This window comes from Lathamus discolor, chromosome 1, assembly GCF_037157495.1.
Source record: "Lathamus discolor isolate bLatDis1 chromosome 1, bLatDis1.hap1, whole genome shotgun sequence".
In the NCBI taxonomy this organism is placed as follows: domain Eukaryota; kingdom Metazoa; phylum Chordata; class Aves; order Psittaciformes; family Psittacidae; genus Lathamus; species Lathamus discolor.
Window position 1 is genome coordinate 65,203,624 of NC_088884.1, and position 27,297 is coordinate 65,230,920.

Consider the following 27,297-nt stretch of genomic DNA (forward strand, 5'->3'; position numbering starts at 1 on the left):
AAGTCTATGTCCATGGCCAACCATGGATTCTGTTGATCTGTTTCCTAACCTGTGAACTGATTTTCTGTGTTGACCTCAGACCTGTCTTCATCTCTGTGGACCAGCCCTGTGATCACTGTGCCTGTATGTGACCTTGGTTGCCATCACAAGACCTGATCCCATCCTGAGGGTTGACTTGCCTAGGATCTGCCTCATCAGACTAAAAATGTGGACTTTTGGCTGATCCTGGCTGCTAGCCCTGGGCCCACCTTGCTCTCCTTTTCTGGCTACACTGGATGGGCCCTGGCTAGCAAGGCTCCTTCATTGCTGTTTCCTTTATCTTGATTGACTCGACTCCTCACCTCTTAGGGTGTAGCTGGCCCTTGCTGTGCCCTGGTGGTGTCTGGCAAGAGCTGCTGTGACTTGGCCACAGAAAACAGTGGCTCTGGATACCTGTTCAGTTGTCTAGATTCTGCTTATGTATAATGCTACAAAGAAATGTTTATTTCAAGCAATTGTTTTGGTTTTCTTTGTCTAGGAAATCAGTCTGTGGTCAAAGAGTAATCAGGAAGAGACCTCACGTTCAGCTCAGTTCTCCCCTTTGTGTGTGTGTGTGAGAACGAGGAAGTGAAATACAGACCGCTCTATCTAATGTGATAGTAAAAGTAAACATACCAAATGAGACCAAATAGGCCTCATATCAGTGATTCAGCTGAACAATATTTATCAATAGTAACTCAGAAATCAGAAGCCATGTCTCAAACTAGCAGAGACAAAAACCAAGTCCTGAAGCAGAATACTCTTGTTGCTGCCTTAGCTGTCTGGAGAGCTGCCATCTAACCATGTGGCACAAGCAAAATGATCTGGGAGCTGAGGGGTGATGTTCTTGTAGCTCTCATGTACAGAGAAACAAAGGCTTGAATCCAGTCCCAAGTGTCTTATCACTGCCAGTCCCTTAGGCACTGTGGCCTTTCTGTTCCCTGTTAGACACGTGTGACATTTTAGTGTCCTATGGACTGAAATTCGTGCTTAAACTCAGTCATTTAGAGATTATGATCGTATGCAGAGTAAGGCCTCATCCAGCACCCTATTATTCCTCCCTGGCCTGTTTACATCTTCTCCATCTTTCTAGCCCAAGCCTGTGTCTTGACGCACAGAGTGACAACTGCTTTCTTCCCAGTGTGTTTCCTGACTGGACAAAGTTACTACTAGCTGCTGTCTCTCTTCCTGCAGCATTCCTGCTGCGGGTCAGATCTGTCAGACACTGAAGGGGTTGGAGCTCCATCACTGTTCTGGCCTGGACTTCTCCTTCAGCATATCAGAGCTCTTATGCCAGCATTCTCTGTATGTGCCACCCACCTGTGCATCTGCATGATCGCTTTGTGGCATCCCAGAGCTTTGACCACACACAGGGAGCAGGCAGAGCTTTATGTCCCCAAAGAGGCTTTGGGTGCCTAGCTCAGCTCTCCTTCCTGATCTGGAGCCCCAGAGAGACAATACAGAGCCCAGTGCTTTGCGCTGGTGTTGCTTTGTTTGTGCTGCATCCACTGCTACAATGGGTCTGGTTAAACCATGGGTCTGGTTAAACCAAGAGCAGTTTTCCTGACAAATGAAGTATCTGTTGATCCTTGAACTTTAGCCATAGTGGTAGGAGGCAGGTGTCTCAGTTTAGGTGTATCTGAAGAAGGTGGATTGTGGACTGGGCAGTAGGCTATGGCAAAGGAGGTGCAGATGGATATGTTCCCCATCCTGCAGCCCTGCCTCTCTTACAAGACAAGCAGTAACTGTGTTAGCATCCAAATCTGCAATCTGTGTTAACTGTAATAATGAGGTCTGGCAGGGCTCCCCTGTCAGCATCATTCATGACTTCTCTAAGACAGGAAAATTGTGACAGGGTAGGTTGCTGAGAGATGATGTCATAATTCCCTCTGCTTCCGACAACCATCTCGGTTATTGGTCTATCCCATATAGTGAGGTGTTTCCATAGCAATATTGTGAGCAGTGAGTGCCTAATCCATAGCACTAAGGCCAAGACTATTTAGGTAGCTGGAGATTGTTTTCAGTCCATTTCCATAGATGGATTTGATGAGCATTTCCAGTTGACCTCATTGGGTGTACGCATTTGAGTAAACCATGACAGCTGAGCTGGAGTTCTGGATATAAGGTATGCTCTTCCACCCTCACAGTTCCCTACTATCAATTTCCATCTATTTTTCTCCACTTCTGCCATATGCTGCTCACGAGTACTGCTTAGCCCCATATGCGTCTTTTAATCCCCTACTTCTCTTAAGATCTACCCAGATGCAGTGACCACAATCCATAACCATCACTGCAGCATGTGTAGCTCCTCCTTGTACTGCTGAATGGCCTAAGCAACACGGCTTTAACCTGGGAAAAGGTAGCTGGGACCCACCTCTTGAGGTGCATTCCCTAAATCTCTTCCCTTGCAGGGTTATCTCACAGCTGTACCAGGTATCCCCCACACCTGTACCACATCATGACTGTTCAAGTTCAAAGCTATCAAGACTACTGATAGGTGGTTCCCTGAAGATTGTCCTGCTGCTGCTATGAGGAATATCATAAAGCACTTACTGATACTTGAGCACGCAGGTTCCTGTCTCCCAGTCCTGCTCCATGCCAGTGACAGTAGTGTTACTTGTGATGGAAATAGTAACGTAGTAACACAGGGCTTGAATCCTGAAGATCCTGCCAGAACAAACCCCTATCTCTGGAGTCTTTTGAAGACTTCTTACTTAAAGACTTCTTTGTCAGCTTACCTGTGGGTACCCGAGCAAGGTGGATTTCTGGCCTACCTGAGGACATGAGATGGTGAAGTAGGTTAACCCTGGCAGGCAGCTAAGCACCACATATCTGTTTACTCTTCCCCTCTCCCTGCCCAATGGGATGGTGGAAAGGGAAGAATCAGACAGGTTGAAGTGAAAAAACTCACGCGTCAAGATAAAGACAGTTGAACAAGCCAAGGGGAAAAGAAGACAGGACACTCCAAATCGTGCAGAAGCAATCACTCACCATGAGCAGATTGATGACCAGCCAGGCCCCAAGCAACAGCAGCTTCAGAAAAAAATCCCCTCCCCACAAGTTTTATTGTTGATCGTACCATTACGGGATATGAAAGAGCCCTGTGGTCATTTCGGGTCTTCGGGTCAGTGGTACCAACATTTTTTGGCCATCCCTAGCCTACTCACTTGGGGGCAAAAGTCAGAAACAGAGAAGGCATTGATGCTGTGCAAGTGCTGTTTAGCAATAAGCTGAAATGTCGATGTATCATTATAACACTGTTTTGTTCACCTGGCTAAACCACAGCGCTAGGTGGGCTGCAATGAAGGAAATTAACTCCATCCTTGAGGGTGCCCAATGGTTATAATGCCTGGTTCTGGTGGGCTTTTTCTGCATCTGACGAAGGCTTTACCTCTAGCTTATAGATGAATTCTGGGGAGGGTTTAACCATATGGGTGCCGATGAGCAATCCCAGAGTGCTTGGAAAAGAAAAGCTCAGCACTGAAAGTCCCTAGAGCTGCTGTGAACACTCTCTGGTATGACTGGTAGAAAAACAACAGGTAAATCATTGCTTTCCCTCAAGTGAACTTCACCCCGTTTTGTTGTGCCCCCTGCTATTTAAAACCCTGACAGTTGTGTGATGACTGTAGGCCAGACTCAGCCTCCCAAAGTGAGTATGGACACTCTGATGTCCAATGGGTTTGGGGTATTTATTGTTCTGCCAAGTTCTTTGACACAGTACATGCATTGAAACAAAGAGGTAGAAATGAGGCAAAATCAAAAAGATAAATATAGAGAACTTTTGTGATGCAAAGTAGTGTGAGATGACTGTAAAAGGAATGCTTATAGTAGAAAATCATATTCCAAAATACAGATAATTTTCTGCTTCTGATGGAGGTTTTACCTCCCATGGGAGCTGCTTCACTTGCTGTTCACTTGCAGCTTTTCTTTCTTTCGCACTTGACTCCTCATGAAATATATTTGATCCACTTCTTTGATTTCTAGAACCTCACCACTTCCTGTGAAAGAATTGCATTACAATGATATTGGCAAGTCTGGCTTAAAAAAAATCTAATACTGAAGTAAGCCACAGGTTAAGTCCTTCTCACTAGCTACCTGTTCTCCGCCTTGCCTGGGCCAAGGCTCTGCCCACATACCCTTGTGGCTGGCTGTCATTCCATTGTTCGGAGTCACTCATAAATCTCACCCAGTAGCAGCAAGGCGTCAGCAGTTACTTTGACCCCTTATGTTTTGTTTTCCACGTATAGAAACTGAACAAGTCTCAGTAAAGTATGACGACGCTGTGTAACCTACAGAGGAAAGGAAAGCAAAGGTGATGGGAAACATAAAGATGCCATGGGTGGGTGTGTTTACAGCTGTCATGGGTGACTGAGTTTACAACTCAGAGTTGTAAACTGATATACTGCTAACGACGTGAATTTGTGTATCTACAAGCTTGATTTTATATGCATTATTGCGTTATGATGCATACATAGATATGTAAGTATCTGTGTGTGTATTCCTACATATGTATTCACACACACACAAAGACATGTTTTAGCCCTTTTTTAAATTTGAAGTTCACAGAGTAGATCTCAAAAGACTCTCTGGGATCTTCTTTCTGTAAAAATACAGATATCTACTGAGAATTCTCCATTAAAAACGCAGCTATCAACTAAGACATCTCCATTAAATCCAAACAAACATACGGTGGATTTTCCTTTTACTGTCAAGTGTGCCAGCAGCAGAACACTTGGACTAACCCCAAATTTGCCATTACAAATTAAGTCCAGGAGGCGGCTTGTACGTGAAGATTGAGACCTAAGCCTCTGTGGTATGAGCCCCAAGGTTTTAGTCGCATTTAAGTTTTGCCTTCCTCCTTGCTTCCAGACTTCCACTGTGTGATTCTCACCACTTTCCAGCAGATCCTTCAGCCAGAGAATGGAAAGCTCAGTACCTGTAAAATCCTCAGAGATCTGCAAACTGGGATCTTGGCTGATTCAAGCCCTTTTTGTCTTCTTTGGTGTGTGACCTAACTTCTCTCCTTCTCTGATCCTCTTTCACCTCTCTAACCTGCCTGTTTTCCCCAATTTCTTCCATATGTTTCCATTTCTATGACTTCTACCTCACTCCAGGTTTGTGTTCTATGCTGAATAAAATCCTTCAGTGTGACGCTGGAGTTGGTGTTACCAGTGTTTACAGAGTGGCTCTACTACCACCAAAAAATGGATTATTGTAAAGGTCTAAGGAACCAGGTGAGTAAAGGAGTTATGAATGTGTGTATGTCCAACATTCTATGTGTCTTTTGCTGTATGTATTCCTCCAAAATGTATTTATGTTCAAGGAGGTATGCATCTGAGGGTGGCGGTTATTTCTAAAATGACCCATTTTCTGGAGCGGGTGAGATATATTCAGACGTTACCAATAGCTCAGCATTGCCATAACCTTCACATTGATCTCTGTCTTAGGCAGCTTCAGTGAGGCGAGATGATTGACAGCATAAGAAATATAAAGAATACTTCGGTCACACCTGTTTGAGTAATATGAGGTTCTACCCCTACACACAACCCTTGCTACAGACATGTAGAAACTTAAGGACATACTGGATTACTGCTTTTTGCTCATAAAGGCCAAGAAAGAGTTTTCCCACCCAGATACATGGTTGGTTTCATCTTCTGGAGGTTTCATCACCCTCTGAAGCCCTCAGGTTTGGTCCCTGTAAACAAGATGTGCGAATTCTTCTGGAAACATTAAAATTCACTTTTCTGGTAACCTTGTCTTTCTGATTTTGTTAAACCAACTGACACATTCGAAAGGGATTCCTTTCCTCACAGGCTGGCAGGAATGTCAGAATGATATTTCCCTTTAACTTTCCTTTTGTTTTCTACCATCTCATAGAGCACCTGAACATATCTGGAAATGTGCTGCAAATTTCATGCTTCTGTTTGGAACAATTTTTCTTTCTCTTCTTTCTATGTCACATTGCTGGTTTTATGCCAGGAACTCCTGCTACTAAGCACTGCTAGGCTAGTCAAGCTGTTGCTTGTAAATTAGACTAAGCATCTAAAAGCCTAATTCACAACTACGTATTTGTAAATATCTACTTCAGAGAGAAGGAAATTAAGAGAATACTACAGTCTCATAGAATCCTAGAATGGTTTGGGTTGGAAAGGACCTTAACATCATCCAGTTCCAACCCCCCAGCCTTGGGCAGGGACACCTCCCACTAAACCATGTTACCCAAGGCTCTGTCCAACCTGGCCTTGAACACTGCCAGGGATGGAGCATTCACATCTTCCTCGGGCAACCCATTCCAGTGCCTCACCACCCTCACAGTAAAGAATTTCCTCCTTATATCCAATCTAAACTTCCCCTGTTTAAGTTTTAATCCATTTCCCCTTGTCCTATCACTACAGTCCCTAATGAAGAGTCTCCATGCAGCCTTCTCTTCTCCAGGCTGAACAGCCCCAACTCTCTCAGCCTGTCTTCAGACGGGAGGTGCTCCAGCCCCTGATCATTCTCATGGCCCTCCTCTGGACTTGCTCCAATAGCTCCATGTCCTTCTTATGTTGAGCACACCAGGACTGCATACAGTGTTTCAGGTGGAGTCTCACAAGAGCAGAGGGGCAGGATCACCCCTTTCGACCTGCATTTCTAGCTTTACTAAGTACCATGTCTGTGCACTCAGTACACATTAGTCAAACTTTTATTTTATTTGTTTAAGAGATCTCTAAGTGTCTGAATTGATCCCATTCGCTCTTCCTGAGGTATCAACTAATGCAGCCACTAGGAGCGAACAATCCTGTGCTGTGACGTGATCGATGACCTTGCAGCCGAAGAGGCCCTGAAGGCAGATGCTTTGCTGCCCCATGACCTGCCATGACTAGACTTCTCCACAGATTGTCCAGTGCCTGAAACCCTCCTCCCTCTGTACTCCAGCATTCATGTTCACTTCTCTTTGTTCTGCCCTTGCAGGAAACTGAGTATTTTTGACAATAGAATGTTGAGGGCTTGCCTCTGAGAATGCAAATAAATCACTCCCTTAGCTTTACAATCCCAAGCCAGGCTTGGCATTGAGGAAGGCAATGGCTTTGTCCTCAGGGAGTGCACGTTACTGAATGATGGCTCACCAAGGATCCACTTCTGCAGCTTGCATCAGGCCACAAAATAATTGTGTCACAAAACCAGAGGAAACTGTAAATGATAAAGACTGACTCAGCACAGTCATCTCTAGATAAGCCATATCTTTTTAAACCCCTTGCTCTGCAAGCCAGTTTTGGGTGTATCAGTAAGAGAAAAGCTTCTCACCAGCAACTAGCATTGTTTTACTCATTTTCAGATTAAATAGGAAATACTTTTTGCTGCACCTTGTGTGAGTTATGGAACAGATCACAGGAAGGTGCTGCCCAGCTGATAACGCTGAGAAGATTTCTCAGGGCACTGGAAAAAGCCTATCCTTTTTACATGAGGGCACTGCTCTGTCATGACCAATAGCTTCTGCAGGTACTCACCAGCAGGCTCAGGTATTGCTGTCAGGGTGCCCACATGAATACAATCCTCCTCTCAGTTGTGAAGTTTTGTAAGTACCTGGGTGTCTGCACAGAACAAGCTCTTCACTGCCATAGATCTCCTGGATGCTGGACAGCTTGCTTAGAGTTGGCCTGAAAGTGTCTGCCTAGTAGCTGACCACAACGTGGTCCTCACACACATTGAGGGTCTTCCTTGCCTACGTGAGGACCCCGGTTCTAGGGCGTATGAGCGGATGGTCCCATGAAGGGAAATGGCAGTAACCATCACCACCTGCTGGAGACCCACAAAATCACCAGCTTTTGCAGATGTCTTCTGTTTCCTTCTCTCCACCGCGTTCTGTCCAACTTGCTGTCGATACCTGGATGCCAGAAAAGTTATCATCTGCCATGCCCCGGCTCTGTGACTTGATGCCATTTGTGTAGATGCTCTTTCTCTCTTGGTTCACCGGGGTGACTAGAGAAGCCATGCTTTTCTGTCCTGGGGCTAGTGATAATGAAGAGATAAAATTTCTGTTCTTCACTGCAAAAAAAGTGACTCACCTGTTAATTCCAGCTCCTGGCAGGCAAGCTTGTCTACAACCCAGATCCACTTCTGAGTGGGACTCACCCTCTTTTGGAGAACTTACTTTCAGTTTCACCCAGCGGGGTGGTTTGTTTGCCTGAAAGCAAGTCACGATGAGGAAATATTCAGCTGAATAACATCACTGGCATCCAAAGTTCAGCCTTGGGGAACAGAAACTGAAAATCAACGTAAGATTAATAAAAGGACATCCATCACCCAAGACAGACAAATCCAGACAAATATCCATGGCTGCTGTCACTGACAGAGGTAAGTACATGTATGTGAAAAACAGGTCTATTTCTCCATATTCAGTGTAGGTATTTACTATAGTTGTATCTAAGGAACTGGTGAATACGGACAAATCTGTACGTTGCCACATGAACATACGCAGGAGGCACTTGTGTATTTGTGTGTCTTACCTCTTTGAATGCATTACTGTATCTTGAGTCTGAGGTCCAGCTTCAAAATATGAATGTTTTTGTTAACCTGATGTTGCATTAATCATAGTGCATAGACTGAAATGGGCCAGGACAGGAGATGTGAATGAAATTTTGTTTTCTGACCTACTATCCCAAATGACTCACAAATCTTTTTTGTACAGATCGTGCACCCAGACAGAACAACCAAAGGTAAGAGGTACAGTTGTATCAGTGTGTGTCGCCTGGAATCCGTGGCAATTTCCAGAGTCAGGCAAAGCCAAAGAATCCTTGTGCCCTATTTTCCTCATATCATCCCTTTCCTTGATCTTCCTTTCCAGTTATCTCACTGCTTTGACCAGTGCTGATCTCAGAGTGGTGATGGGGTTGCTTAACTTCCCAAGATCAATCAAGGAAGTGCTATGAGTGTTTCACCAGGGCCACTTTAGGGGGAAAATTTTGGACCCTTCATCAAATTCTGAATTCCAGATTTAGAGCGTTAGATTGCAACATTCTCCCATCTGTCGTTTTGTGATGGGAAAGGCTGAGAATGGGAGCTTGGCTGATGTTGAGAGCAGGTAACAATGGGACCAAACACCACTAAAGTGTGGGGATGATTGTACCGTTAGTACCTTTGTCGCAGATGGAAGATACAGCCAGAGGACTTCAAAAGGTATTTTTTGCCTAACCAACATCCGAAGGTGGTGTGCCTGCTGTATGAAATCCGGTGGAGCAGAGGTACCGTCTGGAGGAACTGGTGCTCAAACAGTTCTACTCAACATGCTGAAGTCAACTTCTTGGAAAACTGTTTCAAGGCCAACCCATCAGTTTCTTGCTCCATTACCTGGGTCCTATCTACTACACCCTGCGGGAAATGTTCCAGAAGAATTCTGGATTTCCTGAGTGGATATCCCAATGTGACCTTGGAAATATATGCAGCCAAGCTGTTCAAGCATCTGGATAACCGTAACCGGCAAGGTCTCTGGAACCTGGCAAATAATAGAGTCATTATACATATCATGAATCTTGCAGGTAACCCAACTACTCCTTGTTTATGGATTGAAAGTTTTGGGATTATATGCACTCTCAGCAGTTGTGTTTTGTAATAGTGATGGTGACTGGCATTGGGGGAGGACTAATGAATGCAAAATGCCATTCTCTTGTGCCTTATTTCTTCTTCAGTACAAGGAGAGTTATGTCTTTCTCTAGCCTTCCATGCCTCCTTTACATACAGTGAAAAATACTGAGTGTAAGATAGAACCTGTCCTTCCCAGTACATATATGCAGATGCAGCAAGTAATTGGTTTCCTTTGATAGCTGGAAAAGAGGACACGTATCTAAAGGAGACTTTCAGATGGTGCATCACAGAGGATACATCTTGCATGTGTATCTTTTTACGTGTGTATCTTGCTTGCCTGTTGATTTTTGGCTGTAGAAAGTAGCTCACAGAAAGGAACATACATTTGAAGAGATGAATCTCACATACCTGTCTGGTACTGGAGTGTGGAGCTACAAAATCTACCAGGTCAAATTTAAACTTAAAGGACATAGCTTGTCCTGGGGAGCCTGTCTCTGGGATTATACCACCAAAGCAGTGACAGAATCTCTGGCCATCCTATTAACAGTAAAATCAATATGAAACTGCTACATGTTAGAGTGTCCACTCCAGGTTTTCTCTGACCATTGAGACGTCAGACAGATTCAAGATTAAAACAAGAAGCTTATTTTCTTACCCAAAGCTGTTGTGATCAAGCACAAGTCTGCCAAAAGGCATGCCTGAACAGCCATAGTTGTGTCACCTCCCTTTTCAGTCCTTCTCAGAGAAGCAGCCTGCTACTCACTGGTTGCTTCTCCCTTGGCCAGCATGCTCTGTCTTTATGCCTGATGTGCTATCTGTGATAGGGGTTGCCAAAGACACCATAGTGATCTCTCCCTGGCAATTCCCCTTTTTAGACATATTGCTATTTGTAGAGTTTTGGTTCCCCTTTCCACTATCTTATTTGTGTAGTTGCAAGTCATCGTTGGTCCCTTGCATGAATGCCCTCAGATGAATATCTGTCTCCTACCTTCTACCATTACTGAGAAAGCAGTGACTCACTGGCATATTCATGAAGAAGGAACTGGGTATGCCTTACATCAAGAGTGACCGGATCTCTCTCTTCCCAGATTACAATTACTGCTGGAAAAGATTTGTTGCATACCAAGACGGAGAAGATCATTATTGGCCCTGGAGTTTCGCTCCATACATCTTTCTGAATTGGACAGAGCTCTGTCATATCCTTTTGGTTAGTACGCACTTGAAGAAAACACCGAGAGTGAAAAGTAATGCAAAATCTTAGGAAAAGGAGGTTTGAAGTATCCTGGCAATGCTGCTAATAGAAATGATAGTAGGAAAAATAAGCATGGGCTTGATGCTGCGTGAACAGAAAGCCCAGCAGGCAAGAGATTACCAAGGACTATGATGCTACATTGTGCCTTTGTAGCCAGGGTAGAGAAGAGATTTAGCAATACTCCCAGGGTTGGGTTTTTTTGGAAAGAAAAGAGAAATTATCTCAACCCTTTACATGGGTCAGCTACAAGTACATTAGCTTGCAGCTTACCGGAACTATTTGATCCCCAAAGCTCCTTCGGCTATGTAAACATGATTCAAGTAGACTTGTCTTGCCTCTCAGGATACGGCCACTACTTTCAGCTGATTTCTGAGCAAGTTCAAAAGCTCGGATGGGTGAATTCTCTTTCAGGATCAGAACTTGCACATAAGAGTATCATATGACTGAGATCTGCATTCCTTATTTCTTGCAATCCATACAACTGCAGAAGCTATTTTTATGACCTGATATCCTACTGTACAAGAAAGAGAAGGTGGTCTACAGAACAGGGGAGAAAACCAGGACTGGAGTTAACTTCCTGGCTCAGCCACTGCTTGTCGGGCAAGCCAGTTCTTGCTTGAACTTGTCCTATATGTAGGGTGGGGGCTAGCAGAATGGACAGCAGGAGACAGAGGAAGGGATGCATAAAACTACATAATATGGACAGGAACTTAAAGTCTAGGAAAAGGAAAACTAACCTATTTGTGAGAGGCTATAAATGTTTTATTTCTGAGTCAGGAAAAGGTACACATTAGGCTTCATTTCACTTCTATCTACCTCAAACTTTACATAGGTCTTTTAATACCTCAGGACCTGACCTTTCTGAGTATCTGAATAAGACATTCAGGTGACAGGATGCACACAGTCAGTGGCATTATCCATCAGTTAGCTGATCTAACAAAGTAGTTAATGCAATGGAACTATTTAGGAGATACTTTTTCCTTGGCTTTCAGCCTTCCTAAGTCTCCTAATGTCTAAGATGATTAAATAGTCTAGCAACTTATGCACAATCAAATACATAGTGTGATGCTTATCGGGGAGCTGAACAGAGCTTCCTGCTAAATACTTGTGAGTATTAACAAACTGCAGCCCACTCAGCACAGTTGCCTGGGCAGCAGTACAAGGTGAATAAGCCCTGCACATCTTGGTTTTAAAGAGCCAGTTAATGAATGTCCTTTCCCTCCCTATGCCCTTGGCAGCCTTGTTGATTACTACTGAATCCTGGTGGTGGGGAAGCTCGCACTGCGACATCCATGCTGAAAATTAGACACTTGCTCAACTGTTTTGCAGTCTCAGCTAGACTCAAGCCACACCTAGAATGAAGGTGAACAAAGCCCATTATCAGTAGTTCTGACTGACTACCAGTCCTCCACAGAAGGGAAGATCTGTTTGCTTGTGAGCGCTCAGCCCCATTGTGCTAATTACACAGAGGTGTAATGAGAGTTAGCTCCAGGCACGTGCTCCAGGGAAATACAGACTGTTAAGTAAAATCCATGGCAGAAGAAAGACTCAGAGGAACTGGAGAGGGTCTGGTGAGGGTAACTGCAATGATAAGGAGGCTGGAGAACTTGCCCTACAGGGAAAGGCTGAAGGAACTGGCTTTGTTAGACCTAATGAAAAGAAGGCAAAGTGGGATCTAGCTGCAGTTTTCCACTACGTAAAGGCAGTGAAGACAGAACCAGACTCTCCTCAGTACTGCACAGAGGCAAAATGAGGCAACAGGCACCAGCTGTGACAAGGGAAATTCCAGCTGGACAGAAGGAAAAGTCTCCCCTGACAGCAGTGCTGTACTGGAGCAGCTGCCCAGAGAGGCTCCATCCATCCCTGTCAGACCTCCATCCCTGGAGACACTGAGGATTTTCCTCTAAGCTTTGGAGTTAGCCATGCCACAAAGGTCTTGTTGGACTGGAGGCCTCCTGAGCGCCTTTTTACCACCCAAAACTCTGCCTTTCCTCAGGATCTATCTCCACTTCCCCTGGATTCAGCTGTGCAATCTGCCACCTTTTAGATGTCCCTGTTTCTGAGTGGTCTGTCTTTCTAGGAAGGGTTTACACAGCAAAGTAAATTCTGAGGTGCTACGCTGCTGTCTAGAAAGCTGTGTCCCAAGGGAGATTATCCAAGTTGTTGAAGGTGGATCGGAGTGATCTCTTGGACTAGATGTATTTTCAAACTCTGGATCATGTTGAAGAAACAAGCTTAAGATTTTGGCGTCTAATTTTTAATGTTCATGTTCCTTTCTTCCTGCTAGGGACTTCCTCCACTGCTGACAAACTGAATACTAACAAGCACCAGTGGCATGCCTCCGACAGTCTTTTCTACTGCAGCCTTCAACTAGGAGCCTCAAACTGCCACCAGAGAAAGCTCTCATCACTGGCTGGACTTTGCCACTATTTGACGCAGCAGAAGGAGCACGTGAGAAACCATCAGAAAGTTTGCATGAGGCTGCAGGACACGGTACTCTGTGACAGAGAGTAACACCTTTCATGTTCTGATCCGATCCAAAGAAGTAATCAATCAGAACAGCGCATTCTGATTTTGAGAATTTCTTATGAATCTCATTTCTACGGCTGTGTGTGTAATGTTTCAGAAAATACGTCATACTGTTACAGTATTTACTTACTATTATTGTTATATTACTGCTTTTATTAATGTATAATATGTTAATATTATTAAGGATTATATTGTTTCATTTTAAGGTTTTATTTTCCCCATTTTTATGACTTTAGAAAAAAATAGAATAAAAGAGAAAAGGTCAGCTCTGTGGAAACTTTGCTTTTCTTTTTCGGTTCCTGGGCACACATCCTTCCCTTGTAATGCCACATTCTGAAGTCCTAGCTGTTCATTGAAAATTAGGGGAACACAGTAAAAACTCTGCTTTTCCAGCTGGAAACACTGAGTGGAATGGTGAGGTAGGAGATGTTGAAAGCTCTGAGTTATCTATACAGACAGAAGGGGAAAAGGAGGTAGAGGTGTCTTTGGCCTTGCAGAAGTTTTCAGTTTGTGCTGCAAATAATGCAAAACATCTGCATAAATCATGTTAGGAGCCCCATGTTTCATGATTCCCAGCCCCTCTAAGCAGGAGGCCCATTGTGTGAGCCCACTGGAGAATATGCTGCTGCTGGGATCTGCAACATGCAGGCACAAATGATTATTTGAAGAGTAAGGCAGGGGATGGTAGGAGCCATGCCTATCTCTTCTAGTTGATTAACTCTTATAGCATCCTTTGGCCATGCCAAACTGTCCAGATGTTTAGCAGACAATCAGGACAGCCAGAAAAGCTGCCAGTGGAGGAAGCAGCTTCAGTCCCTGCTGCCTGAGAGAGTATCTAAAGCTGAGTGCAGCTGGCTGGGGAGTGCCTCCAACGTTAATAGAATTACTTCAAGCAATGTATAGCATGGCTAAAGTTTTCCCCCCTCCATCGGGCTGGATGTCACACACCTTCTCTCTGTTCATTCTGATGTTAACTCTTTATTTCCTTAGGGAGAAATCAAATCACTTCATCAACATGTAGTTGAGTACGCCAGGGTCCAGAACCGTTAGGCAACATAACTTGTAACTTACTGCTCCGTTGTGGAATGTGGCAACTCAATTTGAGCCTAATCAAACACCTTCACTTGTGTCTTGCTTTGAGACTTCACTAAGCTACAGAAGTTAGCTGTGTCCCATTGAAGAATCTAGAAAGTACAACAGCACAAAGCTATACAACAGTGTGTAGTGTCACAAAATGGAAACCCTAAATATTAAGAAAATCTGCAGGATGTGAAGACCCATCTAATGTCTCTTGCCAGAAATATCTAAGCATCATAAAATGTTGCTCACATCTTGGCATAGCACAGAGAAGTCTTTACCCATCACAGTGTGGAAATTACTGCCACATCGCTAGTTCACATGAAATAACCTAAAAATGCTGGTAGGTGTCACTATGTTCCTGCGCTTTAGAATAAGGTCAGACTTTTATCTTGGAGACGTCACAGCTCAGTGCACCTGAAACTCCAACTGTCTGGAAGAAGATGGCAGGTTGGATGGCCCATCTCTCTGGAGTAGGATGATGACATTGACTGGAGATTAAAGAAGAAGTGAATTTGAATTAGGAGAAGGTGGGTTGATGGGAGAGAATTCATTTGAGAAGACTCAAATAAGAGAATAGGAGACTTCAGTAAGTAGCACTAGGTGAATGTCGTGGTTTAAGCCCAGTTTTAATAATGGTAAGGGAAATAACAACTGGAGAGAATATAAAACGCAAAAGGGGAAAGGAAAACAATAGACACAAGTGATGCTCAATATAACTGCTCACCACCTGCTGACCGATACCCATTCCGACCTGAGCAGTGATCTGGGCCTTCTGGGTAACTCCCCCACTTCTATACACTGGGCATGAGGTGCTGTGCTATGGAATACCCCTTTGGCTAGTTTGGGTCAGATGTCCTGTCTCTGCTTCCTCCTGACTTCTTGTACTACTCCTCGCTGGCAGAGCATGAGACTGAAAAGTCTTTGATCGGGGTAAGCATAACTTAGCATCAACCACAAACATGGGTGTGTTATCAGCACTGTTCTCAGACCAAAGTAGAAAACACAGCACTGCACCAGCTACTGGGAAGGAAAAAAATAACTGCTGCAGCTAACCCAGGACAGTGAAGGGGATTAGAAGGACCAGAAGCTAAGGGTGTGTCAACTTCATTGTTTTACATGAGAAAGCACTAGTAATCCAGTAAGGAATATACCAGCCCAAACTTGATCTTGATCCTGCAGCAGTAGTAGGGTGACCTGCTCCAAATTAACTGCTTTCTCCTGCAGCTTCATCTGAGAGTGAGCACAGATCCTGCTGTGAATCCTCCAACTTTGCTCTTGCCAGTCCAAGGCCCACCTCAGTGAACTATCAACCATGAAAGAGTTTTCCTGCAGTCAAGGTAGAGGACAGTGCCTTTACTGCAGAGCAGAGGGGTTATTCCTGACACACCAAGAGGTAACCAATCCTTGCTTTGGATTCCAGCTAACATTCCTCTGTTTAGCCCCAGGCCAGAGAGCCTTGGAGGAGGGTGGGGTGGTGGCCAAGGGAGAAGTCAGGATATATAGCAGAGCAACAGAGGATACCAGGCTCCTCAGTTTCATTTAACATGGGTCTCTGCATCTCTAACCCAGTGCAGCTTCTCTCAGAGAGGTGGGTACAGTAGGTGTGATTCTCTTCAGGTTGTGAGGAATGCCTTGGCAATTAATAACATTAGGTCAGCACTAGCAAGAGTATGAGATGGGTATGCAACCTGCTGAGTTTCAAACACACATCTTAGACACTGTTGGGCCTACTCCTGTTCCATCATCCTATCTCAAAGCAATATTGGCAAGTGCCCACTGGCTCCTGAGGGAGCAGTGGGTACCTGCACAGGGATGTCTTGCCTTATCTCCCCTTTTCTCCCTATAGTTACGGTATTGATTCTCTGACTCTCACCCCCAAAACAAAAGTTTCCATTTGCTATCCTGTGTAATTATCTGTTTTTCTGTCCAACTTCTTGCTTGTTTGCTTCTCCTTCCCAGAAGCGCTCATCAGTCTTGCTAGAAGTCCCAAAAGAGAAACACAGCAACAGCGGGTTCCTGGAACTGAAATACTAGGGAAGAGAGGAACAAAGTGAGAAGATGCAATACTGGCTTGCCTGACACACTTCCAGGCTCTATCCCTCTTCAGCCCTTCCTAGGCCAAATGTAGTTTCTGAGTATTCAGTAGCCGTGTTTGAAGCATAAGCAGCTACACTGCTGTTCTGGGAGAGGAAGTAAGCAGGATCTTGGAGGCAGCTGAAAGCAGAGACAGCGTTCTGTGGAGGCTGTAACAACTCCAGCTGGAGTAATCAGGGTCCTGTGTCCCTGCCCTGGCACAAATTAATATGGGCCAGAGGGGTGAATCAGAAATGTGCCCATTTGCTCAGCAGCAATCCTGGTCCATTAAGCAAGAGCTTTGCAGTGGTGATGGTCCTGTAATGTGTAGTGCCATCTCTAAGGGAGCAAGAGAACAGCTGATAAAGCACAAATGACGAACAAGGCAGAGTGAGAGATGATGCAACCCACTTTCTCTTTCCCCTTCAGATGCTCTCCTTATCACTGCTAGCACTGTCAGAACAAATGGTCTCTTCAGTGCCAAATCCCTCCATGTTTCTCCCATGAACCGAATCTGATTTCCATCACTGCAAATATTTAATACATATGTGATTAAACAATTTCATTTCTGCTCATAGAAACACCAAGGGGTCAGCACCAGGGTGAGGAGAAAAAACTACGTGAGCTAGAGGACAATGCTGGAATACATCTAGGCTAAAAGCCGCTGAAAGGGCAAGTAGCAGGGGACTGGACTGCTATGACCTTGAAGCCCTTTTCTGTCCTGGTTTCCAAGTACCAGCATGTGAGAGAGGAACTGAGAGCAAACAGGGAGAGGAGACGTGCTTAGAAAATCCCCTTTGTATTTGCAAGGGCCTCGAGTGTGTCTTTGCATTTCTTAATGGTAATCTGTTTCTTATTACTGCAATGCGATGTCCAAGGACGCTGTGTACTGACCTGCAGTAATGCTGTGTGCAGCTGTGGGAATGATGTCAGTGTCTTGTTCTTCAATGGGCATGTTCGAGAGCCAGACTCCGGGAGCCGTTTGCAGCGAGAAGCAGCATATCCCGCCCGCCAACACCCTGGTAAAGGGTGCCAGCCACCCCCGTGCACCAGGAGGTGGCAGCCATGCCCAGTTTTCCACACTGAACCGATAACAGTCCCATCCCATTTATCCTCTTTCCTCCGTTATCAAAGACCGAGTCCGTACCTCACTCTGCTGCAGGGTTCAAGCTTTCACAGAATGGGTACTTTCTGTATCCCAGCCATGACAAACCACGTCAGTTGTCATCAGGCTGGATGCATCCTGAGGATCTCATTGACTAGAGGTCATGCAGGTGGCTGCATGCAGACACACAGGATGACGTTCAGTGAAGATGAAGGAGCTATGCCCAGCCCATGGGCAGGATGGCTTACAGCAGCCCTCTGGGTCTCATAAAGGTGTGCTGATAGTATCAGTGTGTATATCTTGAGCTTGCAAAAAGCACACAAAACATTACACACCCGGTCACAGGGACAGGCCTGGCAAAAGCTCACATTTGTGCCGGATTTGCTGGGAAATCTTTTGCATCCTGTCCTTAACCGTGACCTTAATGCTTAGGGTATGAGTAACAAGAGAAAGAGGAGGCAGGCACACTCATAGGAAGCAAGGCTGGGGTGGCAGCAGTAACGTTATTCGGACGTGCCTGTGTCTTGCTCATCGCTGCAAGCTGTGGCATGTTGGACCAAGTGAGACTGCGTTTTTCAGCTGGCACCATAGGCCCCTGTTCTGGTTGTTCCCCACAGTCTCGGGAAGAAACACTCTCCCCAAAATCACAAGTGCCCACTTCCCCCAGCTCAGGCAATGGGGCCTGAAGTGTATTTGCCACAGTTGGCTTGAGGGATTAGTTCTTTCCCAGGTGCTTGTAGAAGAAGGAGACACCTAGAACAGCACAATCACTGTCACCATAAAGGAGTATAAACATAAGTGGCATTCAAGAGTATATAAGCATTAAAGAAATGTTCCCCATATACAGTTGACAAAGCAAGTAAAAAAATCTTAGGCTGAAAAAGCAGTGTTACTACATAAGAGTCATCCCGCAAGGAGCTGTTCTTGGCAGAGACACCGAAAGCATTTGAGGTTGAATTAATTAATAATGCCAATTCAAACATTGGTGACACATAACAGGAATTCATATTTGAGAACAGAAAAAGTGCAGTTGAAAAGAAACTATAGCAGAAGAGCTGAATTCCTACAGTCAAATCACGAGGGTTAGCTAAGCAGTCCACTCTGAATTTAATCCATTTTAGATTCAGAAGAAGCAACCTGGCATGTATTCCGAATGCAGCGCATGTTTCTTTGCATTTGCTCATTGCATTTATTCTCCTGTTGTTTAATGTCACTGTCACGTTTCAAGAAGTGTCTTCAACTCAGTGTTTGTCAGCATTTAAGCAAAAGCCAGTGTCTCAACTGCACTTTTACAAAATGCTACTTTTACTGGTAGGTCTCCAACAGTGTCACTGAGAAGGACAATGTTGTTTTTCAGGGGAGTACCAAAACTTGAAAAGAGGGATCCTTTTCCCATCTCTGCTTCTCTTCTTGCTTTGCAAAGTATGTTGAGTAAGCACTGCCATGTTCACGTTGGTCTATTATGAGTCACAAATGTGGACGATAGGCTTGTAGTCAATGAAGGAAGCATCCTGAACAACTTTAGCATCTGCATGACAGGTTTTTGGTAGTATTTCCCAGGTACCTATTGCCTGAATACTTCACTTGTCTTGAGCTGCTGCGTGACACTGTCAACAAGTTCAGAGTTGCAAGTGAAAAGGATAAAGACAGTTTAATAGGGTATTGCCAGGTTTTCTCCAGAAATCAGAAAGGAGAGATGACACCTTAATCCTTTGTGTCATCTTTTACTTCCCTCACCCACATAGATCAGAACAACAACAAAATCAGGTGCTCATTTGCAAGACCTTTATTTATATAAATAATATCCACCTTATCAAACAAATATACAACACCAAGCTTGCAAATTAATGCTTTGCAAAGAACTCTCCTTGCTATTTCTGGTTGAAATTCCTCAAGCTGACAGTAGGAGCCTCAAGGTGTAGGGAGCTTGTGATGAACCCAGTTGTGACATCTCCTGGCAGGAGTAGGCAGAGCAGAGCTCTCTGCTGTCCTCATGGCCTATCACCAGAGGAGGTGTTTTGAGGAGCAACACAAGAGCCTCCAGGCTTAGCCAGAAAGAGGAACAGAACAGAGGAACGAACTCGCCACCATTATGAAGGAAATGACAGCAGAGCACCCCCAGAACGTGGGACACTTAGCCTTGGCAAAGCCTCACGAGGTTAGGACAAGCTCCTGCAGAGGACAATCTTCCTGTAGTTTAGGTAGTGGAAAGCTGCTGGTGAGCAGTTGTATACTATGAACCCATGTCTTTAACCTGGTAGACCGTGCGGACACGATCAGGTGCTAATGGGGTCCCCTAGTGGAAACACGGCGATTGACAGCCAGAAGGATGCCGTGATTTTGCACCCCCCCCCACCCCCCCACCCCCCCAGAAGATAGTTATCTTCAGGTCGTACAGCTTTGCTCATACTGTTTATCTCTAGTCAGCTCTCAGTCCAGTCATCAACTAGCCATATCTGGCCATATTATGGGCACTAAAAAGCCTGAAAGCACAGAAGACTATGGGACTATTAAGGTGCCTCCAGCAGAGGACAGTTGGCTAAGGAGGGAACATATTGCAGGTTTGATCTAGGAGAAAAAGCTTAGTGCATGAGTAGTGGTGTTCCTCCCTGAGGTATGTGGAGAAACAGATGGTGACTGATGTGGATGCCAATACAGCATCTACAAATGCCAGAGCATCAACCTACATTAGAAATTGAGTCTGAGGGTAAGACAATATGGAAATAAAGCGTGTTTTCCAGTAGAGGTATGCTGGAAAAACATTGCAGAATTGAAGTGCCTTGATGGCTCCTTTCCTGCTGGGTGGGAGGTCTACACACTGATCAGTACCGACGCCAGGCTGCCATGGCTCTCAAGTTAATAGGAGTTGAGTAGACTTGCTATTTTTGAGTGGAAAATGTCTTGCTGGACGCCCAGAATTGCAGCTCGCACTTGGCAATGTTGGACAGTCTACTTTCATTTTAGGCTTCTATCGTGTAGTTTCAGCCTCTCCTATATTGACAAAAGCTCATGTTTGAGGGCACAAAACCTGGACCTACAGCTACTGAAGCTCCCTCCTTTCTGGGCAGGAGGCACTACAGGGTCTGGGCCACCATGCAATCCACTTAGAAGACCTGCTGCCTTCAAGTGAGGTTTTCAAGTTAAGGTACCTGGGCTGTCCAGGACTCAGTTCAGTACTCTCAGCCAAGCTTTCCAATAACTGGCCAGTTTTCCTGTACCACTTAAATGATGATGGTTTTCAACTTCCTACCACATCTAGAAGGATAAATAAACAATTTCACAGAGCAGGACACAGAGCCGCTCAGTGAAGCGCAGCTCTAAGAGCCAAGAGATGTGCTCCCTGAAGCCCTCATGGAACATGCAGTTCAGTGCGATGCCAGTGAGAACACCATCACTCAAACAGCTCTTCAGGCTGTCTGCCCCAACCTGGGCAAGGCTAAACCCAGGCTCCATTTAGTGGACCACCTGAATTAGCTCTGCAGGGACTGAGGGGCGTCAAATTGCTCCCTGGCAATGTCACTGCAGTCCTGGCTATTCCCAGCTAGCAATGGATGAGGCGTGAGCCTGGAGAATGTGTCTGCAGCAGATCAGCCTAATTCTCCTTGGAAATGAAAAAGTAAGGATAGTCTTATCTCTAGAAACAGGGCTGGAAGGAGGAGAGATGTAGAGAGGAAAGAGGAGAAATATCTGTTGTAAGGGAGTTGGAAATCAAAGAACAAGTGTTTGTGAAGTCTTCTGGTTGCTGTTGACTTCCACTTCAAAGTCCCAGAGTTTTAAAAGCATCTCGTAAATCATCTACTTCGTACAGTGGCTGCAGGACAAAATATAAATGGTAGGTCAATCGTCAAGTGAGCAGGAACATATGAAGATGGGGAAGGAGGAAGGAATGGCAGCAGATAAGGTGTGAAGTGGAAGAAGGGGAAGAGAATGTAGAGATATTGAGAAGGGTGGGTGAGGGATGTGGGAAGTGAAAACATAAGAAAGAATGGAATAGCATATGACAGAAATGGGCAGGTAAAGCAGAGAGGAACTATAGTGAGGAAAAGAGGAAGGGAAGAGGCACCAGAAGGAGAATTTGCTCTCACCAGGAGGATCCGTCGAAGTTTCCTGGACAGATGAATGGAGTTTTCATGCAGTCCTTCCCAGGCTTTGAAGGTCTTTTCCCTGTTCTCCACAAACGTGTTCCAGCAGTAGAAGTAATCTGTGCAAGGCAGAGGGAGTTACTCAAGGAGTCCTCAAGATTGCCCCAGAGAGGACACTGACCTCTCCTAGGATCACAGAATCATCATGTCTGTGTTCCCTGGCTCCTTGTCCTAGCTTCTCCCACCCTCCTGGTTCTCACCAACACGCCACACACCCACCCCTCCCAAGCTTTGTTATCTCTTTCTCTCCTGCACCTCTCACCTTTGAAGGTCATGATGGCAATTTGGGCTCCTGCCTTGTGCAGGCGCCTCAGCCCCTCAGGCTCTGCCTTGCGGTCCTCGCAGAAGTAGAGGCGTGCAGTGAAGATGCGGAGGGTCAGGTTGGGGTAGGCGCGCAGGAAGTTGGCCACGTGCCGGGCGCAGTCGTAACAGGGGCTCCAGGAGGTGAACCAGGTGATACGGTAGCAGCGGTCCGGGTCCAGGTCCCAGGCTGAGATGTAGCGCAGGAAGAGCACCTCCACGTGACAGCCCATCTTCATGAAACAGAGAGGGGCAAGGCGTGAGGTGGGGGGGAGCAGGACAAAAGAGGGGTGAGGAGGGAGGTGTGAGCTGTATGAGGTGTGAGGGGAGGACTAAAGTTGGAGGCAAGTTCCTAGGGTCAGCGCACAGAGACAGAAGGCACAGTGGTACGTAAGTGGAAGACTGGCTAGGAAAACACAGGAATGCACTGATATGTACGGACCTACAAGAGGAATATGTGGGAGCCAAGCAGAGATGTAGGTAGACTGGTAAAGCAGCAGGCAGTATGGTTGTCTTGCTGGTAACACACTTGGGGTAGCATAAAGTACAGGCTTCCCTGGAGCCTAGATCTCCCAAACAGCATATAGCAGTCCAGCCGTGGACACGTGCCAGTACCTGCATTGCTGTCACAGCCCTCCTGCCCCTGCAGTCCCAGGCAAACTGGAGCTGCATGCTCCTCTGCATGGGTGTAAGAACAGGATGCCAAGGTGCTCCCTGTACCTGATTGCGCAGGTATCCAAAGTCCAGGGAGCATGATGTAGCGCTGTCACGGCGCTTTACAACATAGCAGAGGTAGGTTTCACGACGGCCCTTGGCCCAGCGCAGGTTCTTGAAGTTGTAGAGGAAGAGTTTCCTCTTCATCAGGAGGCTGCAGGAAAAGAGAGAATTTACATTACCCCACTCTGGAGCAAGCAGTTGGCTATGTCTTTGTTGAGAGCTCAGCACTAAAAATATCCTCCTCATGTCCCGGCCTCTTAGTATGAGAAGAGTATCAGTAATTTGCATGAAGTGTGTTATGGAAAGGATGCAGACGTGACTGTGGGGATGAAGCAGTTGACCTCGTGAGGGGAAACAGTAAGTGAATTAGTAGTGATTACTCAAACAGCAACTATGGCTGGGTAGAGTACAAAAATATGTGCAAATATCCAAAAGACGGACACCAATGAGGGAAAAGGATGAATGTCTGAGAAGACCTGAGAAGATGAGAGGGTCTGGCGTTCAGTCATCAAGAAACACTATTTTTGCTGTATGAAACCCTGAAAGGCCACTGGAGCAAGGGATGGATCAAATTAGAGCCTCATCTTTAGAGAACACTGGACGGAATTTCTTCCCAGCGTTGCCTGAAAGAAGAACATGGTTGAAAACGTGCTGGGTTAGGGGCTCAGCTAAGGAGCCATATACTAGCTGACAATACATAATGGGTTAGAGATGCTGGCACCTTTCCAGACTCAAGTACCATTCTCACATTAGACAAACATCAAATTTGGTGGGAGCCTGCTCAGATGCCCAGGGGCCCTGCTGGGGGGAGGCAGCAGGAGCACAGGGAGGATAAGGTAGTAATGATCGGTATCTAACAGTCTCAATGGCAAGTGGAGGTACAGAGGCAGCTGCAAACAGCTGTGTTCATTGAGGTGAGATATCTACCTCCCCCACAGCAATGCAAAACAGAAGTGTATGGATTAAAAATAAGCATATCTTTTGTCATCTTCTCCCTCGGATAGGCTGGTGTTCAGCAGGGAGATGAGATCAGTTTAAGTGAGACTGAGCTGGGGCTTCTAAGGGGTCTCCAGTGAGGTGTAGGGGAAGTGAAGTTTGGGTCTGTTAGGAATTTAAATCCAATTTAAATCTGAGGGTCTAAGCAAGGAAAAGTTTCTTACACAAACCTGTTTGCCAGTGTCACCATGAAGCCAGAGCACTGCAGAGCACTTTATCTTCAGCTAATAGGCATCCTCTTTGCTCCTCCCAGAGCACCCTCACACATGGCCAACGCACCACGAGTCTCATTCATACAATCACACACATCCTCTTGCCTTTTGCTACCTAGTACACATGCTTCCGTCTCCTGTAGCACTCCCTATCACACCTCACATCAAACCGCCAGAAGCACATTCTTCCCTCAAGCACCCTGTTACCCTGATTGTCCCACAGATAGACACCCATCCTCCTTCCTGCCATGTCACCCTCAGCAAAGATGCCCATCTTGCTCAAGTGAGCAAGCACACATATACCAGTTTGTGCCACTCTTTATACAGACATGGTCCTAGAGAAGTAGATCACTTGGGAGTTGTGGCATGTTTCCTGCTAGGAGAAAGTCCATTGAGAAGACAAGGCTGTGGAGAGTCCTGCACACACTCAGAGAGCAAAGCATCCTTACTGGGCATTTTATTCAGCCCAACAACAGCCAGAGGCAGCTCTTGGAGATCTGTCCTGTAAGCCACAGTCCTGCTCTGCTCTGCTTGCAGATTGGCTCAGGAGTTCATGCTGGGTGTGTGTTTTTCATACTCAATGTTCTTCATCATCAGTTTTGAGTTATTTCTCACATTTAGAGCTGCCCTACTTCCTACCACCCTAGATTCGTCCCATTTCTCTGCCTTTGTACAAACACATGTGAGCATGTGTATATACTTCCTAACACATACACACACACATGTTGGTCACCTCACAGAACTGTCAACCCGTGGTTCACCTCAGGCTTTTCCCTCTTAGATATGTGTTACTGCAGGGCTGTGGGGAAGGCTGGCCCCCGTAACGGAGGCACTGGAGAGGCGCCACCCCTTCTATGTGTGACAGATCCTCTGGTTGTTCAGAGAGGATAATCCAGACAATCGTGCAAGGAATGAGCAGGTGTGACAGGACAAAGGCTTGCAGAGCTCTTACCTGGTGTGTTTCACAACAGCAGAAAACAGAGCAGAGGAACTGTGAAAAATGTGATTGCTTACTGAGGAACCTTATAAAGCCAGGTGAAAAATGACGACAATTATGCTGAGGTTTCATCAAATCCCACATGGAAAAATGCTTTTCAACACATTAAAAAAAAGAAAAAGGGAAAACAGGCTTTCCTTTTTCTTTCATTTTCCTTTCAAAATGTTTCTGATTCTTCTTCTAATTGCCCCTTTTTGCACTTCTTCCCATTTTTCTCTGTTCAAGGGGTTAGACCCTGTGGAGCAGCATGTAGATGCAAATCAGGGTGAAGAACAAAAAGTTACCCCAGAAAAATAAGATGGTGATCACCTGGGTTATTTTTCAGTGTCAGAACAAAGTGAAGACAGTTTGAATCACATAATCCATTTGTTCAAATAGAACTGTTCATTAACACCAGTTCCTGTTTTCCCTTCTCTCTGGAGTTCCCTGTCCTAAGGTTTTTCCTAGGGAGGATTTCAGAATGTGGCTGGTGGAAGAAGAAGAATAATGAATGAACAGATGTTGCAGGGAGCAACTGAGCAGATGTGCAGCTAGGTTCAAACTGCTGGATACAGGTGCAACTCCTACAGCTGTAGCATAGCTCAAGGGAAAGCAGCAAGGACACAGGAGCTGTGATTACACCTGGGCACTGAAGTAGGCTGAACAGAGACCTTCTTCTCAAATAAAAACTTGTGAAGCCAATGCTCAAACCAGAGTGAAAGCCCCTGAGTGAGTGAATGATATGCAATTGTGGAGAATGATCAGTGTTAATTAGCTTGCAGAATAATTGCAGTGCAGGTAGGTGAATCCAGTGCTGGACCAGTCTGTGCTTACAAGGTTATGAGCAGCAAGAGAAATCTGGTGCAAGAGAAAGAATAGACGGACAAGGAGAGAAGAGTGGGCAGGTATTGAGGTGTTTAAGCCGCAGGTAGCATCTGAATGTTCATCCTTCTGTTGGGTTTGGTTTTTTTTTTTTTTTTTTTTTGTTTCTAGAAAAGAAAAACAATGAAAAGGAACAGAGAATAGTCATGAGAAAGAGAAATGACAGGGAAAACAGTACGGAGTGGCGGACAGTCAAAGAGAAAGAACGATAGAGGCACAGAGATGCAAGCTGCAAGAGCAGGACAGGATGGGGAGTTAGATCACCGAGTCAGATAGGGAAAGGGAAAGGGGTGGTGAGCACCAAATGGAGAGCAGATTAATTTGAAGAGAAAGACCCTCATTTCTTATACAAGCAAGAAGCTGGAAGCACTTGTTTTACCTGTCCATGACTGCCAGGCTCTGTCTTAGGTGACAGGACTGCAGGGAGGCTGTCTTGCAGGCTCTGACTGTGCAGCCCTCTGGTTTGGTGTACAGAAATGTGGACTACCACGTGTGTCCCCTCCCCATTCTCCTATCTAGCCCCTGCTGGGTTTGATCAGGGAGTGGTTGAGGGAGGAGTTAGTGCAGTTTTGGAGCTGCAGAAGATGAAGAGCAAAGGGTTGAGATGCAAAGGGGCATTAGTTCTGAAAGATGCTCAGCACCCATTGGTCACCTCCCCCTGCTGCACTCCTTATTGGGCCCTCCTCACCTGCAAAATCATTCTGAATTAAGATCAATAACATAATGAGGCAGGAAGTATTGTCTAGTGGTTAGAAGGGGACCTGGGAGCTTGTGTGCCACTAACGTGAATGTGGGCAAAACCACACTGTCCCTCCGGGCCCTAGGTCATGCAGCTGTGCAGTGAAGACAGTGACCCTGCCCTGCCTCACTGTGGAGGGAGCTCAGCTGGAAGGACCTCAGGGAACACTAAACAGTTGGAGGCTTCCCCACATCCTCTGTGTCCCCCTTAAAGGCCCCGGCAGCTGCTTGGCAGGATGGGGCAATGCTGAAGCTGAAGAGGACAGTGAGGGGGACCCAGTGTCTGGCCCCTCTTTGGCACCTGAACATGGCCGAGGGCACCTGAGCTGTGTCAGCACCCTGGGAGGACCTGCACTGCAAAGCTGTGTGCAAAGGATTGGTGGTGAACGACCCAGAGCCTGATCCTGCTGCTCCAGGGTGGCTGGCAGGACCCCCATCACCTGCTGCAAGCCGTCATGCCCACGCTCGTACTCAGGATGCACAGGCTTTGCTCCATCAACACTGCTCTCTGCTACCCCAGCTCTGCTCCACCACGGCCCCACAGTGCCTGCCCGGGCACCCAAACCCTCTGCAGGGCTGAAGGACAGCCAAGAGATGAGGCAGCAGCTTTGGCCAGGCAGGGTGCTGAAGAGGCAGCCCAGGGATATTCTGCTTTGTTTCTGCCCCAAGCAGGGCTCAGTCAGTGCTATGGCTGAGGAGCAGGGCTTTTGTTT

The 27,297-nt window shown here is 45.9% G+C and overlaps 2 protein-coding genes across 2 annotated transcripts; one reads left to right on the forward strand and one right to left on the reverse strand.

Annotated features, from left to right (window-relative positions):
* The first annotated feature begins 8,314 nt into the window (after positions 1–8,314).
* LOC136012258 (C->U-editing enzyme APOBEC-1-like) lies at positions 8,315–13,619 on the forward strand. The gene is made up of 5 exons (XM_065675276.1): positions 8,315–8,355; positions 8,690–8,717; positions 9,148–9,536; positions 10,671–10,789; positions 13,122–13,619. The coding sequence occupies exons 1-5, from the start codon at positions 8,334–8,336 to the stop codon at positions 13,146–13,148; spliced, it is 585 nt and encodes a 194-aa protein (XP_065531348.1). The 5' UTR covers positions 8,315–8,333; the 3' UTR covers positions 13,149–13,619.
* A 6,396-nt stretch (positions 13,620–20,015) lies between these two features.
* On the reverse strand, positions 20,016–26,303 carry AICDA (activation induced cytidine deaminase). Its single transcript, XM_065665091.1, has 5 exons — positions 26,226–26,303; positions 22,784–22,931; positions 22,026–22,296; positions 21,707–21,822; positions 20,016–21,432 (listed from the first exon to the last, which is right to left on the reverse strand). Exons 1-5 carry the CDS (start codon positions 26,231–26,233, stop codon positions 21,379–21,381), a joined length of 597 nt encoding a protein of 198 aa, XP_065521163.1. The 5' UTR covers positions 26,234–26,303; the 3' UTR covers positions 20,016–21,378.
* Positions 26,304–27,297: the final 994 nt, after the last annotated feature.